This window comes from Petaurus breviceps, unplaced genomic scaffold, assembly GCF_028583685.1.
Source record: "Petaurus breviceps papuanus isolate PSGF00001 unplaced genomic scaffold, PetGlider_PUasm1.0 90779, whole genome shotgun sequence".
Lineage (NCBI taxonomy): Eukaryota > Metazoa > Chordata > Mammalia > Diprotodontia > Petauridae > Petaurus > Petaurus breviceps.
The window spans coordinates 11,293,963-11,309,883 of NW_027187344.1; the positions used below are offsets into that span (position 1 = coordinate 11,293,963).

Below are 15,921 nucleotides of genomic sequence, written 5' to 3' on the forward strand. Positions count from 1 at the left end.
ATCTTTGCCAAGAGAACTCCAAATGGGGTCACAGAGAGCTGGCTATGACTGAAAATGACTGAACAACAAAATATTCAAGTACAGCAGGCTGCAGGAGGCGGTGTGGACAGTGCATAGAGCACTGGACTTGGAGCTGGGGAGACCTGCATTCGAATGTGGCCTCAGACACTTACTAGCTGGTCAAGTCTCTTGGCCTCTCTCCACCTCAGTTTCATCACTGACAGAATGAAGGTAACAATAACACCTCCTTCCCAGAGCTCTTGTGAGGACAAAATGAGGTAATATTTGTAGAAGATTTTGCAAACCTTTAAGCAAGGTTAAAGGCTAGCTATTGTTATTACTACTTTTAATGTGTGAGGGGAAAGTTCATAAGACTATATATGTAAAGTACTTTGGAAAACCTTAAAACATCCCACACATGTGAGCTTTTGTGGTTCTTCCCATTCTCCTGATGAGAAGACTGAGGCCCAAGGTGTAGTGACTTGCCGAGGTCGCACAGTGAGTCTGTGGCAGAGCTGAGGCTAGAATGTGATGTATTTCTTCCCTGCATTCTGCTGCTTCTCTGGATGGTCAGACGAGACGGGAATCAGAGCCCCAGGGGCTTGGTGAGCAACAGCTTGTTGGTGTCTGGGTTGGGGCTGACAGACAGCCGGCTCCTGACTGAGCTTGGGTGGGAGGGAACCTGGAAGGGGAGAGGGAGGAGGACCAGCCACATGGCTCCACTCCTAGAAGAATTACTGGAAGCTGCTTTCTATAAGTGACTCCCAACTTGCAGAAGACAGAGAGACAAAATTCCCTTTCCCGCAGTTGCTGGGTCCATCAACAATGGTCTCTGGAAAACACAGGCAATAAAAATAGAAACGGAGGCCCCACATGGCCTGGGGGGGAGGGAGAGAACCCTAGGGTCAGGCAGGGGCCTGGAGGCCTGGTCTGGAGCTCTCATTTTCCCTTCTGGAAGTCACATGAGCCTAACCGGGATCATGGCATGGGGGGTGCAGGGGGAGGCTTTCTGCTGCCAGGCATCTATTAGGGCTAGGCTCAAGAAACCCAACACACGGAACCAACCTCACTGTCAGTGTTCTTGTTCAGTTGTTTCAGAAATGTTTGACTCTTCATACCCTGTTTGAGATTTTCTTGGCAAAGATAATGGAGTGGTTTGTCATTTCCCTCTCCAGCTCATTTTACAGATGAGGAAACTGAGGGTTAAGTGACTTATCCAGGGTCCCACAGCTAGGAAGTGTCTGAGACTAGATTTGAATTCATATCTTCCTGACATAAGGACTGGCACTCTATCCACTGTGCCTCCTAGAAGAGACCATAGAGGTCATCCGATTCTCTGTTTTTTGGAGGGCAATTGGGGTTAAGTGACTTGCCCAAGGTCACATGGCTAATTTTTTGTGTTAAGTGTCTGAGACCACATTTAAACTCAGATCCTCCTGACTCCAGGGCCGGTGCTGTATTCACTGAGGTCATCTGATTCTTAAAGAATTACTTGAGACAGGGAGAGGTTAAGTGACTTTCCCAGGGTCACACAGTTAGCAAATGTCAAAGGCAAGATTTGTACCCAGGTCTTCCCAACTCCAAGTCTAGCTCTCTATTCCCTATGCCAAGCTGCCTCAGTGAGAGTGCTAATGCACGTATGCAAGTCAGGCCAGTACCAGCAAACACATCTCCTTTACTCTGAAGGTGCTCTTTGTGTTTCTATGAAATGATTCATCTGCAGGCAGTCCTGCTTTACCACTGTGTTTACCGCCTTGTTCCCTTGTTGTGTTGCTTCAACCCCGATAAGTCTCAGTTGCCCTCTCTGTAAAATGGGGGACTGGTACTTTCCAGCCCTAACATTCTAGGATCCTGTGAACAGTAAGATCAACATTCTGCTACCAACTCTTAGGGATTTTCCCAGGTGACTTTTTCTAAAAATCTCCAATGACAGAGTGAGAGGAAGGGGTGACATGAGAGTCCTGGCCCCTGCACTGTCAGCAGTGTCCAGCTCTTGGGCAGACAGCCTTCATTGCCCCAGATGATAAACTTGCTACGGCTGAGTTCATCTTGGTCACCCGCAGGCTTCCTGAGGACATGAATGGGTTCTTCGCTGTGATCCCCAGGGCTCACAGCAATGCTCTGAGGGTCATGTGCTCCTCTTCCTCCTCCTGCCCTGCAGGTTCTGTGATCCCCAGGCTGGCAGACAGGCCTGATGCAGCCTGGCTGGCACTGGCCTTCTGCCTCGGCTCTGTATGTCCCCCCCGCCCCCCTCCACAACCTGACCTCTTCCTACCTTTCCAATCTTCTTACATCTTACCCCACTCCCTGCACTTTATCATCTAGCTACAATGGCCTCCTTTCTGTTCCTCACACACACAACCACTCGTCTTCCACCTCCATGCATTTGTACTCCCTGTATATCCCTCCCCACCTCACCCCCATTCCCATAACACAGTCCCTTCCTCTCTGCCTCTTAGCTTCCCTGGCTTCCTTCAAAACTCAGATCAAATCCTGCATGCATCTTCTGGTCCCCTTACCTCCACCTCACTAACTTTCCCCTGAGATCATCTTCCTAGAGAGCAGGGACTGTCTTTTGCCCTTTTTTGTATTCTCAGTGCTTAGCACAGTACATGCCATATAGCAGGCATTTAATAAATGCTTATTGTCTAACTAAATGTATATATTGTGAGGGTAGGGACTATTTGTTTTCCCTTTCTTTGTATCCCCTGTGATGTGACCTCAGAGACTCACTAGCTGTCTGACACTGGTCGGGTCATTTAATTTCTTTTTTTTTTTTTTGGAGTGGGGAGAGCAGGGTAATTGAGGTTAAGTGACTTGCCCAAGGTCACACAGCTACTAAATGTTAAGTGTCTGAGGCTGGATTTGAACTCAGGTCCTCCTGACTCCAGGGCCGGTGATCTATCCACTGCACTACCTAGCCATCCCACAGGTCATTTAATTTCTCTTTACCTTCATCCACTGGAAAGGGAAATGGCAAACCACTCTAGTATCTTTGCCAAGAAAACCACATATGGGATATGACAAGGCAGACACAAATGAACAACAAAAAGTGCTTAGTAAATGCTTGTCAGTCTGTCTGAGGGCCCACCCGAGGCACAGCAGAAATCCCCTCTACTCCATACCTACCAGGTGGTCATCCAGGCTCCACTTTCAAGAGCACCAGGAAATAGAGTGCTGCGCAGGTACCCTTTCCCATTGTTGGGTAGTTGGAGGTTTTTTGTGTTGAGATGAAATCTGCCTTTCTGACGCTCTCATCCATTACTCCTCATTTAGTACTCTGGGGCCAATCAGAACGAGACTGATAGCCCTTCCAGTGTGGAAGACAGCTATCTTCTCCCTGAGTGTTCTCCAGGCTTAATTGCCCCAGTTCCTTCATTTCCAATCCCTCTTTGGCACCGTTATGAGTTCACTCATCATCCTGGTTTGCCCTTTATGGCCAGCCTCCAGTCTGGCAGAGCCCTTCCTAAGGTATGGCAGACAGCTCTGTACTCAGTGCCCCAATCCTGAATCTTTCCTGCTCTTAATTCTAATTCCTTTCATGGTGCCAAAAAAGTGCTTGTTTTTGTCTCTCGGAGAAAACTGAAAGCTCTGTGTGGGCAGGCCACATGTTATAGACTGCAGTGTATACCTCACAGTACCTGACACAGAGCTGGTCACACAGAAAGTTCACTATCCAGGGTATCCCTAAAGTCTGGACACATAGGAAATCTCATTAACTATGCATGTTTTCAAGAAATGAAATTAATGAAATTTTCAACAACATTTAATTTAATTAGCATAAATTTTAGCTATGACAATTTCATATGGAATAAAAGCTTTTATTAGCTATTGGGGACTATTTTCCATATTAATGAGATTAATTTAATTAATGAGATTATATGTCTCCTATGTCTTCCTATGAAATCTCATTTATGCTAATTAAATAAAATGTTGTTGAAAATTTCATTCACTTCATTTCTTAAAAATATGCATAGTTAATGAGATATCCTATGTGACCAGGCTTTACAGATACCCTGTACAAAATGGTGCTTTAATCTTGACAACTCAATGCAAGTGTGAGATAGGAACTGGACCAGGGTTAATTGCTGGCTCTGGAAAGCCAGTTGTTAAATTTTCAGTGGAAGTATTTATGCCTCAAACGTCTTCCAATACTACAAATCAGGGCTTGGTTTATTGGTTTATTATAGATTGTTTCATTGATTTGTCTAGACTTCAGAAAGTGATGAAAAATGCTAATCTGCTAAAGTAGATTAAACTTAAAAGTGTGTCCTTTGTACACTTTTTCCCCCCTTGGGGAGTCAGTTGTTAAACATTTATCAGCACACTACTGAACTGGAGTTATGATTTCTGAGTATAGGGATTTTGAGGATGTGAAAGTTCCCTCTACCAGTGTGGGTTGGCACCTCCTTTGTTACTATTTAGTTGATTAGTCATGTCCAACTCTTTGTGACTCCATTTGGGGTTTTCTTGGCAAAGATACTGGAATGGTTCGCCATTTCCTTTTCTAGATCATTTTACAGATAAGGAAACTGAGGCAAACAGGGTTAAATGACTTGCCCAGGATCACACAGCTAGTAAGTGTCTGAGGTCAGATTTGAACTCAGTTCTTCCTGACTGCAGGCCCAATGCTCTATCCACTGTATCCATTTAACTGCACCTTAAAGAGCTGCTTATAGAGATGGTTTCAGAAAAATCTGGAAAGACTTATATGAACCGTTACAAAGTGAAGTGAGCATAACCAGGAAAACATTGTACACAGTAACAGTAATATTGTAATGATGATCAACTGTGAACAACTCAGCTTCTCTGGTCAATGCAATGAGTCATGACAATTCCAAATGACTCACAGTGAAAAATGCTGTCCACTTCCAGAAAGAGAACTCATGAACTCTGAGTGTCATTGGAGCATATTTTTTTCATTGTACTTTTCTTGTTTTATTTTGCACCATCGTTAATATGGGGAAATGTTTTGCATGATTTCACATGTATAGTTAACGCAGTGTTGCTTGCCTTCTCAGTAGGTGGGGGGAGGGGCTGGAGAGAGGGAGAGAATTTGGAACTCAAAATTTAAAAAAATGAATGCCAAAAATAAATTTTTTTTGTTAAGAGTTGCCTAGAGCACAGACAGTTTTAGTGACTTGTCAAACATCACACAGCTAGTATGTAGCAGGGAGTGGAGGGGAATCAAATCTTCATCTTCCCACCAAGTCCAGCTCTCTACTGTCTCACTACTGCCTGTCATCATACAGGGCATATGTGATTATCTCCACTTTACAAGTCAGGAAAGTGAGTCTCAGAGCACTTAAGTGACCAGGAACATATACTTTATTAAATGCAGAAGTCAAAACTTGAACTCAGATCTTCCTGATTCCAAATCTAGTTGTCTTTAGTCAGGAAGGCTCATATTCCTGAGTTCAAATCTGGCCTCAGACACTTGTTAGCTGTGTGACCCTGGGGAGGTCTCTTAATTCTGTTTGCCTCAGTTTCCTTATCTGTAACATGAGCTGGAAAAGGAAATGACAAACTACTCCACGATCTTTGCCAAAAAAACTCCAAATGGGGTTGCAAAGAGTCAGACACAGCTGAAATAATTGAACAAAAACAAAATTTCATGTAACTGGCAAATGTATTTTCATGTTCCAGTCTCACCTCACCAGGTTACAATTGGTATTACAGCTCATGCTCAGATTTTTACCACTGGAGTGACCTGAGACCTGAGAATTGATTCTCTGATGATTCCTAGGACAGTGTAGGGCTCAAGGATCCCCAGTTTGTGGGGGAAATCATTGCAGCTTCCTCACCCAAACACTATACATTACTCTACACATTTATTGAAGTGAGATCTGGTTATAATGAATATCCAAAGTAGCCCCCAAAAGTCTGGGGAGGGTGTAGAAGAAGACTTCTTCTCCCTTTGTCTCTAGTTGTGAGGGGGATTATGTACTGGTTCTGTATATGTTCATTTATTCATTCAACAAGCATTTATTAAATTCCTACTGTACGCAAGGCTCTATGCCTTGATGCAGTAGAAACAAAGCAAAACCAAAAACTCAAGGAGTATATATGTAAGCATGCGTACACAATGCATATGTGTGTACAGATGTATAGGTACACGTGTGTATAATATATTTATAACACATGTATAATTCCATACTTATATACCTCAGAAATAGGCTTCAAATCAAGGCTACACAATATTGTGTACACACACGTGTATATGTATGTGAACATACATATATGTATATACTGGAATTGATATGTACATGCAGGTATATTGTATGTGTACTGGTGTGTGTTGGCATGTGTGTGTACATGTAGGTATATTATATGTATATCTGTGTATTGTGATACACATATATACACATCTTTTTTAGGACCAGTTAAATGGTCTACCTTATTCTCCATCATTGGGTCATAGGATTTGGAAGGGAATTTAGACAACATCTAGTTTAATCCTCCTCAATTTATCTTTAAATACGTTTTATTTAAAGACACCTTCTGTCTTTATAACATAGCCATTTCAATGCCTCCATTCAGATTGAACCTTTCTTTGTGCAAAAGAAAAAGAATTAGCAAAAACATCCCACGCAGTGCCCACATCTGATACTCTGCGCAGCATTCTGTGCTCGGCGTCCCCTGCCTGTCTACCTAGAGCTCCCTGCCCCAACACTGACATTTGACACATGGTCACACAGGAATGAGTGGCAAAGTCATTTTTTCTGACTCCAAATCCAATGTAATCTCCACTACTCTACCTCCTCTAGACTGCTAAGCAATGCCAGGGGCATAGGAAGGAAGGGGTTGGAAATGTATCCCCACAAATCAGAGGGAGAACCTCTCATTGTACCCTCAGAAGAGCTAACTTTGGTTGCCATGTGAGCTCTGACTGTTGTCTTTGTCTCTTTATCTTTCTGTCTATCTCTTTTTTTCCCAGGGTGTCTCAGAATTGAAGCTGACTATTCAGGTCAGCAAGGAGAATGTCCCACAGCCTGGAGATGTCCATGTTATCCTCAATGTCCAGAGTCCCATTATTCTCTTGCTGCAGGACCCAGAAATCCCAGTCAACCTTTCCTTGGTAAGGGCTTTGGGCAAGAGTCATGGGAAGGTTGGCAAGAGGGACAGGTAGGTCCCATCTGGACAGATACAGGGAGGAAATATTGGCTGCAGCCTTGATTAAGGTATATCTCTATGTCCTTGGGTCTCTGTCTTATTATTTACTGTCTCAAATCTCTTCATACTTTATTTTTGCTCCCAGAAAAGCAAATACCATAATCTAGGCCTGACCTACCTTATAGAGCCAGATCAAATGAGATTATAGTTGATATGATCATTAAGACCCTTTGTGACCATGGACAAAGCACACTCCCTTCCTGAGAGTCAGTTTACTCACTTGTCAAATGAGGTTGGATTAGTTTAGGTTGCTGTCATAGACCCCTTTAGCATATGGTGAAACCTATGCACTCCCCCAATAATATTTTAAGATGCATCAAATAAAATACATAGGATTACAAAGGAAACCAATTACAATGAAATATATTTATCAAAATCCTTAAGAAAACAAATTTGCATACCTCAAGCTAAGAACCCCTGGACCAGATGTGTTCAATGTCCTAGTGAGTTGATTCTATGAAATTCTAAGTAAGGCATGAGAGTTCTTGAAAAAGTTAAAATGCACAACACAAATGTGAAAGATTATTGTTGCCTCTCCAAATGGTGATTTCTAGGGTCCCTTTTCACACAAAGTGAATTTAGTTAGAGATTCTTCAAACCTCTCACTCTCATTTCATCCTTGGTTAGATCCTCTACCACCATCTCCAGACTTAGCCCTTGGGGGTGGGCTGAGAAGGGGGGAGGAAGGGTGAAAGGTAAGAGGAGAGAAAGTTGTAGGACCATAAACTCAAAGAATCTTAGGATACCAGTGTTAGAAAGGGACCTTAAAAGTCATTTAGTCCAACAGCCCACCCAGGACAAGAATGCCTTCTGCAAGCATCTCTGACTAGTCATTCAGTATCTGCTTAAACACCTCCCTTGGGGGCTCATTCCACAAGGCAGCACATTCTATTGTTGGACAGCTCTAGTTAGGCTAATGGATCAATCAAGAAGCATTATTTAAATCACTCACTATGTGCCTGACACTGTACCAAATGCTGGGAACTGAAAGACAAGAAAAAAAGAAAAGAAAAACAGTCCTTGCCCTCAAGAAACTTACATTCTAATAAAAACTCACATTTATAACATTTTAAGGTTTACAGAGCACTTAAACATTATCTCAGTTGAGCCTCATAATAATCCTCTTATGAGGTAAGCACTATATGTGTTATTATCCCCATTCTACAAGTTAGGAAACTGAGACTCAGAGAAGCTTAGTGATTTGTTCTTCATTATATTAGCTAATAAGCATCAGAGGCAGGATTGAAAATTGACTCACTTCAAATCCAATGCTCTTTCCATTAGACCAAAACTGCCTTTGGGGACCAATTAATCTAATAGCTGAGACACAGAAGACACAAGATACACGCCAAGGAGGCACATAAACAGGCAAGCTGAGGAACAGCTGGCTCAGACTCTTAAGCCAAGTGCTGAGAGAGAGTCTGGAAGAACTGGACAGAACCTCAATCTCTGTCCTCCAGACTCAGTGAAACTCCCTGTCTCCCACAGCTAGGATTGCTTCCCCCTGCCAACAGATATTAGCAGCTGCTGATCTCAGAAGAAACAACATAAGGGGGAGGAGGGGGATGGAGGAGAGAGATGATTGGAGGGGGGGAGAGCGCACTAGAGAGAGAACTAGAGAGATGAGAGACAGATAAAGTAGAGAAAAAAGAAAGACACAAAGAAACAGAAAAAAAATGAATAGCAGGAAAAGATGGTGGGGGCCAGAAAGGGAAGGGGGAAAAGACAGAAAAAAACATAAGAAAAGGCTGAGAGAGGGTCAGAGACAGATTGAAAGGTATGTGTTCAGGAATGGGAGGGGGAATCAGACAGTAAATAGCAAATCAGAGTCTGTTATCTTTCACCAGAAAGGTAAAGTCCTCCGATACCATGTAGTTTGACCCCTTCATATTAGATGGGGAAACTGAAACCCAGATCTGGGCATGGGCTTGTTCAAGGTCACTCCATGGCAAAGCCAGAACTAGACCCCAGGGCTCTTAAATGGATGCTTTCTGCCAGAGCATCTTGGGACATGTGGAGCTACATACTCCCTCCCCTTAGTCCTCCTTGGGCAATTTTCTTGCCTGCTGGCAGCCTGCCCCTGCCCTGGTGAGTGATCTGAGCCCTAAGCCAGCAGGGATCTGAGAATGACTCAGAGGACATAAGAAGGGGCCTGAAGTCCAGAGCAGGAAGGTGTTAGCCAACTCTGGCTCCAGCTGGGGCTATGGGGCCTGGTGCCCAGGGGAGGGGGGGAGCCAAACACCTTCCTCTCAGCGGCTAATAATACCCTGGACGAATAGACAATGGCGGGAACAGTGACTGGTATCTGATGTATTACGGGGCACTCATACAGGGCCGTGAGCATGACTTCTGAATGCCACTTCTTGAATTGAATTCAATTCAATCCAGAATTGAAAAAAGACAGGACCACACAACCAGGGTCTCCCACAAGAGGTCCCCTTCAACTTCCTCTCTACCCTTGGCCTTGATCGAATTTAACAGACATAGGGGCTATAGGGGTGAGGGTTAAGGAAAAACCCCAAGGCTAACCTTCAGAAGGGATGGATACATTGCAAGGGGGTTTGCTTATCTCTTTGTGGACCAGAGGGCTGCTCCCCTTCTATACATCAGAAAATGCTAAGACCCTTAGGGTATGGGGGAAAGAAGCTAGGGGAAGTGGTCAAGGATGAGGGAGGGTGGAAATTAATGGAAGCAGGTCCAGTTGGGAGATGGGGGAATCTTGACATGGCCCTATGACTAGAAGGGACCTCCAGACGTCATCCAATCCAACTCTGCTTCCAAACCACCTCAGACAGCTGTTGCTCTGTCCTCAATTTTAAAGAATAACTCATCAATCTGGTGTTTGACCCCTTTCATTTCCCCTTGCTCATCTTTCATTGGAGGGTCCTGAAGGCCCTAGCTGCCCCTCAGCTGTCCCTTCTCAGGTGAAATTCTTCCTTTTCTAAATCTCATTCATCCTGCTTAAGAAGTCAGGCCCCTCCGTGAGAGGCCACTGCTGCCTCTGAGCTCTCACTACACTTCTGTCCATGCCACTTAGAGAACATTTGGGCCTCTTCTGTCTGGTATTGTTCTTTTCTTAGCTCTCCAAGTAGACAGGAAGCACCCCACAGGCAAGGACTTTCCTTTCTCTGGCTCTCCCATGGCAGCTAGCACAAGGCTTTGAGGAGAGCTCTAGTTAGGCTAGTGGATGGGCAGACCATAGGTGCTTTGGAAATGAGGGTCAAAGGATTGAAATAGCCTCTCATCCTCAGCCCTCCTGCTAATCTCTCCCTTTGCCTTCTTGTCCTAGGCCCCAGCCCCTAGCCCCTAGCCCCTAAGGATTCCAGGAATAGGGATGGGGGTGGAGAGATTCAAGATATTTCTTGGAGAGCAACTGGGCCCTTCAGAGAGGGTTCAGGCTCAGGGTCATCCCTAAGGGTGACTACAATGTAAATTCCATCCCATAACATGCATATGAGGTCAGGTTAAAATGAACACTCAGTCTTTTAAAGGAGGGGAAGAAAGTCCCCAGGGAGCAGTTTGGGAAGTAGAAAGAAAGTGGCCGGGGCAGACTCATCACTTTGGTGATGGGATGTTATAGACTGGCTGTATACATTAAAGTCTTGACTTTTTAACTCCAGTTGAAGAACCCTTGTGCAGGGATGTGCTGGTCAATGTTTAACAATTGGCTTTCCCTATGAAGACACACTTTTAAGTTTAATCTGAGATATTAACATCTTCTCCATCACTTTCTTAGGCCTGGATAATAAAAAAAAAAAAAAACGAACCAATAAATCAAATCCTGATTTGTAGCTTTTTCTGCTTTCCCAGGTGTCAATGCTCACACTGAAAATTTAACAATTGGCTTTCTGGTCCAGGCTGGCTCTAGGACACCCCTGCTTGTCCTCCCCATCAGCGGCCTCTCTGATTTACAGACCAGTTGTCTGGCCCCCTCAACAGAGCTGGAACTGACATGTTTCCATGCCTCAGGGTAAACTTCACAAAATATGCCCAGGAAAGCAGGATAGAAAAGCACCTGCAACTTTCTAATGTAGGTGGATATCCTCCAAGGGACCAGGGTCTACGTCTCTCCCCATAGAGCCAAAAAATGCCACTCCATGGGAAGTGCTCCAAATCTAGCTTCTGCTACATTAAAACACATTCAGCTGGGGGTGAGCCACAGACTTTGATACATAGAAAGATTAATGCCAACTGGAACAGCTCACATGAAGACCACAGTGTGGCAACCCCTGGAGAAGAAACTTGTCTGGTAGCTTCCAGCTTTTATTAATCATTTGTGCTAACTAGCTGCTAAGTTCAGCTGTTTCTACCTCACTGAAAGAGCATAAGTGCTATCAGAACCCTCTAAATGTTTATGCCCTGGGTCAAACTCCACTCACTTTGCCCTGGGTTTGGCTCTGCTTTTCTCAGTATTGACAGCCTTTCCACAGGATATCGCTGCTTAGAAGAGCAACTTTCTGAGAATTTCTCTCATCTCCTTAGGATCCTACAAAGGTCTTCTTCCAAGAACAATATAGCAACTACAGTTTCTTACCAGACTTCTCCCAAATGGACGAGCTTCTCAACTGGGCCCAGAGAATCCATGGGGACATTACCTCGTATGCAGAGATGGATGACCCCCAGAGCATCGTCCTCCACGTGGGCCAAGGTCAGCTTCCTCAAGGGAGGGGCCTCCTTGAGGCCCAACCTTCTTTTCTCCAAGTCCCATTCCATTTCCTTGTAGCAGTGCTAACACCCACTGCTAAAACTGGATAAGACCTTAGGAACTGTCTTCTTCAACATGATCCCTCCCCCATTCCCCAGTTGTTTTTTTTCAAGGATAAAGGAAACTGGGATCTGGAAAAAAGGTGAAGCGACTTGCTAGCAGTCAATACACAGTATGGTGGCAGAGGGAGATGCCCCATTTTTCTTTTTCTTGACATGAATAATACCATTCTAGAGTAACTTCCAATTCTTTCAAATGTGTTAAACAGTCACATCTAACCTGAATGTTATACCTCCCTTTACCCGGCTTTTCACGAAGTGTGGCTCGGAAGAGAGACCCTCTCTCAGACCCTTGAAGACAATATCAGAACAACTGATTAGAAAGTCTTTGCAGCCATTCCCTTGGAAACCCAACAAACTGCCCCCAAGGCCAGTGATTGTCCCATTGTGAGCCAGCGTGACCAAGTGTGTTTTGTACAAGTACTTGCAGGAAATTGTTCATTGTCAGAAGCCTCCTTGACCCACAGAGACACAATATGTGCCAAGTGTTGCTGCTCCTGGCCCAGGCTTGTAACTTAGCATATAGAATACATTTTTTTACTGACGTATTCTAAATTGCATTGAAGTAGGTCTCTTTGCCCTGTAAGCAGAAAGAACAGAGGAAGCAGCAGAGCCAGAGCTTGAATTAAACTCTTTTGATTCCCAGTCCAGTGTCCATGTCAGCAGAGGTTCATGATGTCAGCACTCTCCAGGCTCCCAGTAGCTCAGGACCCCCCCCTCCAGCAGCCTCCCCAGGGCAATGCATAGAAATTGCAAAGCCCTTGTAGATATTTTAGAATAAACCCTCATCTTTCAGGTGAAGACACCAAAACACTCAGAAGTAAAAATGTTTTGGTCAAGGTTATACAGCAACTTAGTAGTAGGGCTGTGACTAGCACTCAGGTCGTCAGATTTCTAGTCAAGACCCTTGACATTATTGTCTGGAGGGCAAGACTTTCACTAACTGGTCCTCCCACCCTTCTTAAGGTGCTTAGAGTTTCCTTCATGCTGGTAGCTGTGCTGGGCCAGATCTGTCTTCCTTTGGGAGGTCCTCAGCCCACTGTGGGTGGGCAGCTATGCATGGCTGGTTGGATGACCTCTCAACTCTATTCTCTCTATCAACTCCTCAGCCCTAACATCTACAATCCCGTGCGTCCCAGAGTCTGACTTCAACATGGGCAGCACCCTAACATGGGAGGCCATTGCACAAGGGGTCAGAGGCTGTCGCTTCAGCAATGTGCCGGGCAAGAAAGTGGCTCACATTCTGAAGGTCACACAGGGTTCCTCAAGCAGGTAATGGAGCTAACCCAGGGGCCCCAGTCTGGCCCCCCTCTTGTCTCCCTGGAGTTCTTCCTATTTGTTACACCAAGGTCCCATACCTCTGCCAGTGACTCCACTCTTTTATCAGCTCATCACAGCTTGCTCCCAGCCCCTGGGGTTGCTGCTTTTCTGACTTGTTCACATGATTTCTGTCACCAGTCTCCATAAAATGGTCCCACTGCTCAACTCCCAATGGCAGGACATATTCTCCCAGGAGGTCTCTCCTCCTTATGCCTAATTATGTGGGTATTGGGGTGGGGGTTCTTGTAGTCTTCAGACAGTGGAGGTGAAGATGGACCTGAGCTGCCCTTTGGGGAATCCAGCTCCCACATTGGAGACTGTGCTGATCCTGCAGGGACCTCCCAATGTCAATTGGCTGATTGACTCCAACCACAATGTGCAGATCGGGGTGAGCCCAGGTTCCTACCCCCTCCTTCCTCTGTCTTCCTCTCACCTAGGGATGGGGGGAGCTAACTCCTTGATACCCTGTGTGGATAAGGTCAACTATTTTAGCCAACTCTCAGTTTTCCCCATATAGTTTATTCACTTTGGGGAAGGTTACTGAGTTAAAGACTGTTAGAATTGGAAGGGCTGTGGAAAGAGGGGCTTAGGATAAGAAGCTCTGGGGAGGGTTCCCAGCTCTTTGGGCCTAAGGGTAAGAAGGAAGAAAATGGTTTTCACTGTACAGTGCTCCTTTCTCTTCTCTCCCATTCCTGTCTTTGCTCCTCTCTTCTGCATTTACCTTTCCATCTTCCCTTGATCTCTTTCTCTTCCATCTTCTCACCCTTTATCTTCGCTTCTTCCTTTCTCTGCCTTCCTCCCTTCTCTCTTTTCCCTCTCAATCCCTGCTTTCCTTCTTCCCCATCACCCCTTCTCTGTCTTTCTCTGTCTCTCTCTCCCTACCTCAGACCACAGGTGAATACTCCTTCAAGATCTTTCCCAACAAGAACATCCCTGGCTCCATCCTCTCCGACACACACCAGGAACTACTTAATGAAGCCCTGATGAAATTCAATGCTAGCATCATCGCCTCCTACGTGGAGATCCCCCCTGCCAGCCACATTGCCCTGTTGGCCCCAAGTTGTGGTGAGACTCCCTGCTCTAAGACTTCTTGATCCCTTCTGGGAACTCTTGGGCCTACCCAAAGTTCAGCCATGATCCAGAGCCTTGTGGTCTGGACTGGTCAGAAGGCCTTGGTTTTAGTCTTGATTCTGCTCTTAAAACTCACTGTATGACTTGGAACCAATCTTTTGGGTCTTAGCTTCTATGGCTATAAAATTATGAAGTCTCTAAGGGCCGTTATGATTCCAACATCCCCTGAATCCACTCTCTGCGGAGCAACCAGATAGAAATTGGGGTGGGAAGGAGTTGAAAATGTTGAGCTCCTCATCCTAATCTCCTGATTTTTCCTACAGCTCCCAGGGTAGAAACCTCCCCTTCTCCAGTGCTGACAACCCCACCCATGATGACTTGTTATTTGCCTCTGCTGAGCTCCCTGCTTTTGCCCCAGTGCTCCCCAGACAGCATGACTCTGGTGTTAAGGAAGGAATTTATGATGGTATGTGCAGGTATTTGGGAGTGGGGAATGGGGAAGAGTGTGGAAGGCAGAGTTAGGGTCTGAGGCTGGTCTGGAGACAGGGAAGAAACAAATTAAATCCAGGAATACTTGGACCAGCCTCGGTAGCCAGATGGCAAAAATACATCTGACTCAAATGTCTGTCTCTTCCATGAAGTCTTCCTTGATTCCCTGCCGGGAATGACCTTCTCCCTCAGGCCTCATGGAATAATTCATTTTGCACCTCTGTAATGCTCATCAATGAGTATCACATATTATAATTATGTGTTGGTCTTATCCCCCAACTATACTTTAAATCCTATATCTTATCATGTGTGTGTTGTCTTCCCCAATAGAATGAAAGCTCTTAGAAAGTAGAAAGTCTTTTCAGGTTTTTGTCTTTGGATCCTTGGGCTCAGCACATTCTAGGCACTTGATAAATGTTTGTGATTAATTTTTTTTCTTTTTTTAAAAGTTATTTATTTTTAGTTTTCAACATTCATCTCCACAAGATTTTGAGTTACAATTTTTTCTCCCTGTCTTTCCCCTACCCCCACCCCAAAATAGCAAGCCTACTGAATATACCCCTTCCCTCAGTCTGTTCTCTCTTAAATCCTCCCCCTTTACAGCCCTAACTTTCTAGTAAGGCAAGATGGGTCTCTTGGCCCCAGTACTTGTGTATATCCTATTTCTTAGCTGCACGTAAAAAAACAATTTTTAAACATTTGTTTTTAAAACCTTGAGCTCCAGATTTTTTTTCCCTTCTTCCCTCCTCACTCACCCCCACTGGGAAGACAAGCAATTCAATATAGATTGTTCAAGTAGTTACTCAAATCTCCTCCATAGTAGTTAATATTGTGAAAGACCAACTATACCTCCCTCCATCCCATCCCGCCCCCCACCCACTCCACCTTCTCCCTCGACCACATGTCCCTTCAAAAATGCTTGCCTCTAACGGGCGGCTAGGTGGTGCAGTGAGTGAGTAAAGGGCAGGCCCTGGAGTCAGGAGGACCCGAGTTAGGTTCCAGGCTCAGACACTTAACACCCACACAAAAAAAACCAGCCGTGTAACCTTGGGCAAGTTATTTAACCCCAATTGCCCTCCAAAAGGCAAAAAAAAAAAAAAAAAA

The 15,921-nt window shown here is 44.9% G+C and overlaps 1 protein-coding gene across 1 annotated transcript in view; it reads left to right on the forward strand.

Moving 5' to 3' along the window:
* The window catches only part of ENG (endoglin), a 41,024-nt gene that overhangs the window by 17,086 nt on the left and 8,017 nt on the right, over positions 1-15,921 (forward strand). Inside the window, exons 3-8 of the mRNA XM_069069544.1 lie at positions 6,938-7,078; positions 11,656-11,821; positions 13,047-13,209; positions 13,507-13,645; positions 14,145-14,322; positions 14,652-14,794. Of these exons, the coding sequence (XP_068925645.1) occupies positions 6,938-7,078; positions 11,656-11,821; positions 13,047-13,209; positions 13,507-13,645; positions 14,145-14,322; positions 14,652-14,794 (930 nt within the window). The remainder of the gene's footprint in view (positions 1-6,937; positions 7,079-11,655; positions 11,822-13,046; positions 13,210-13,506; positions 13,646-14,144; positions 14,323-14,651; positions 14,795-15,921) is intronic.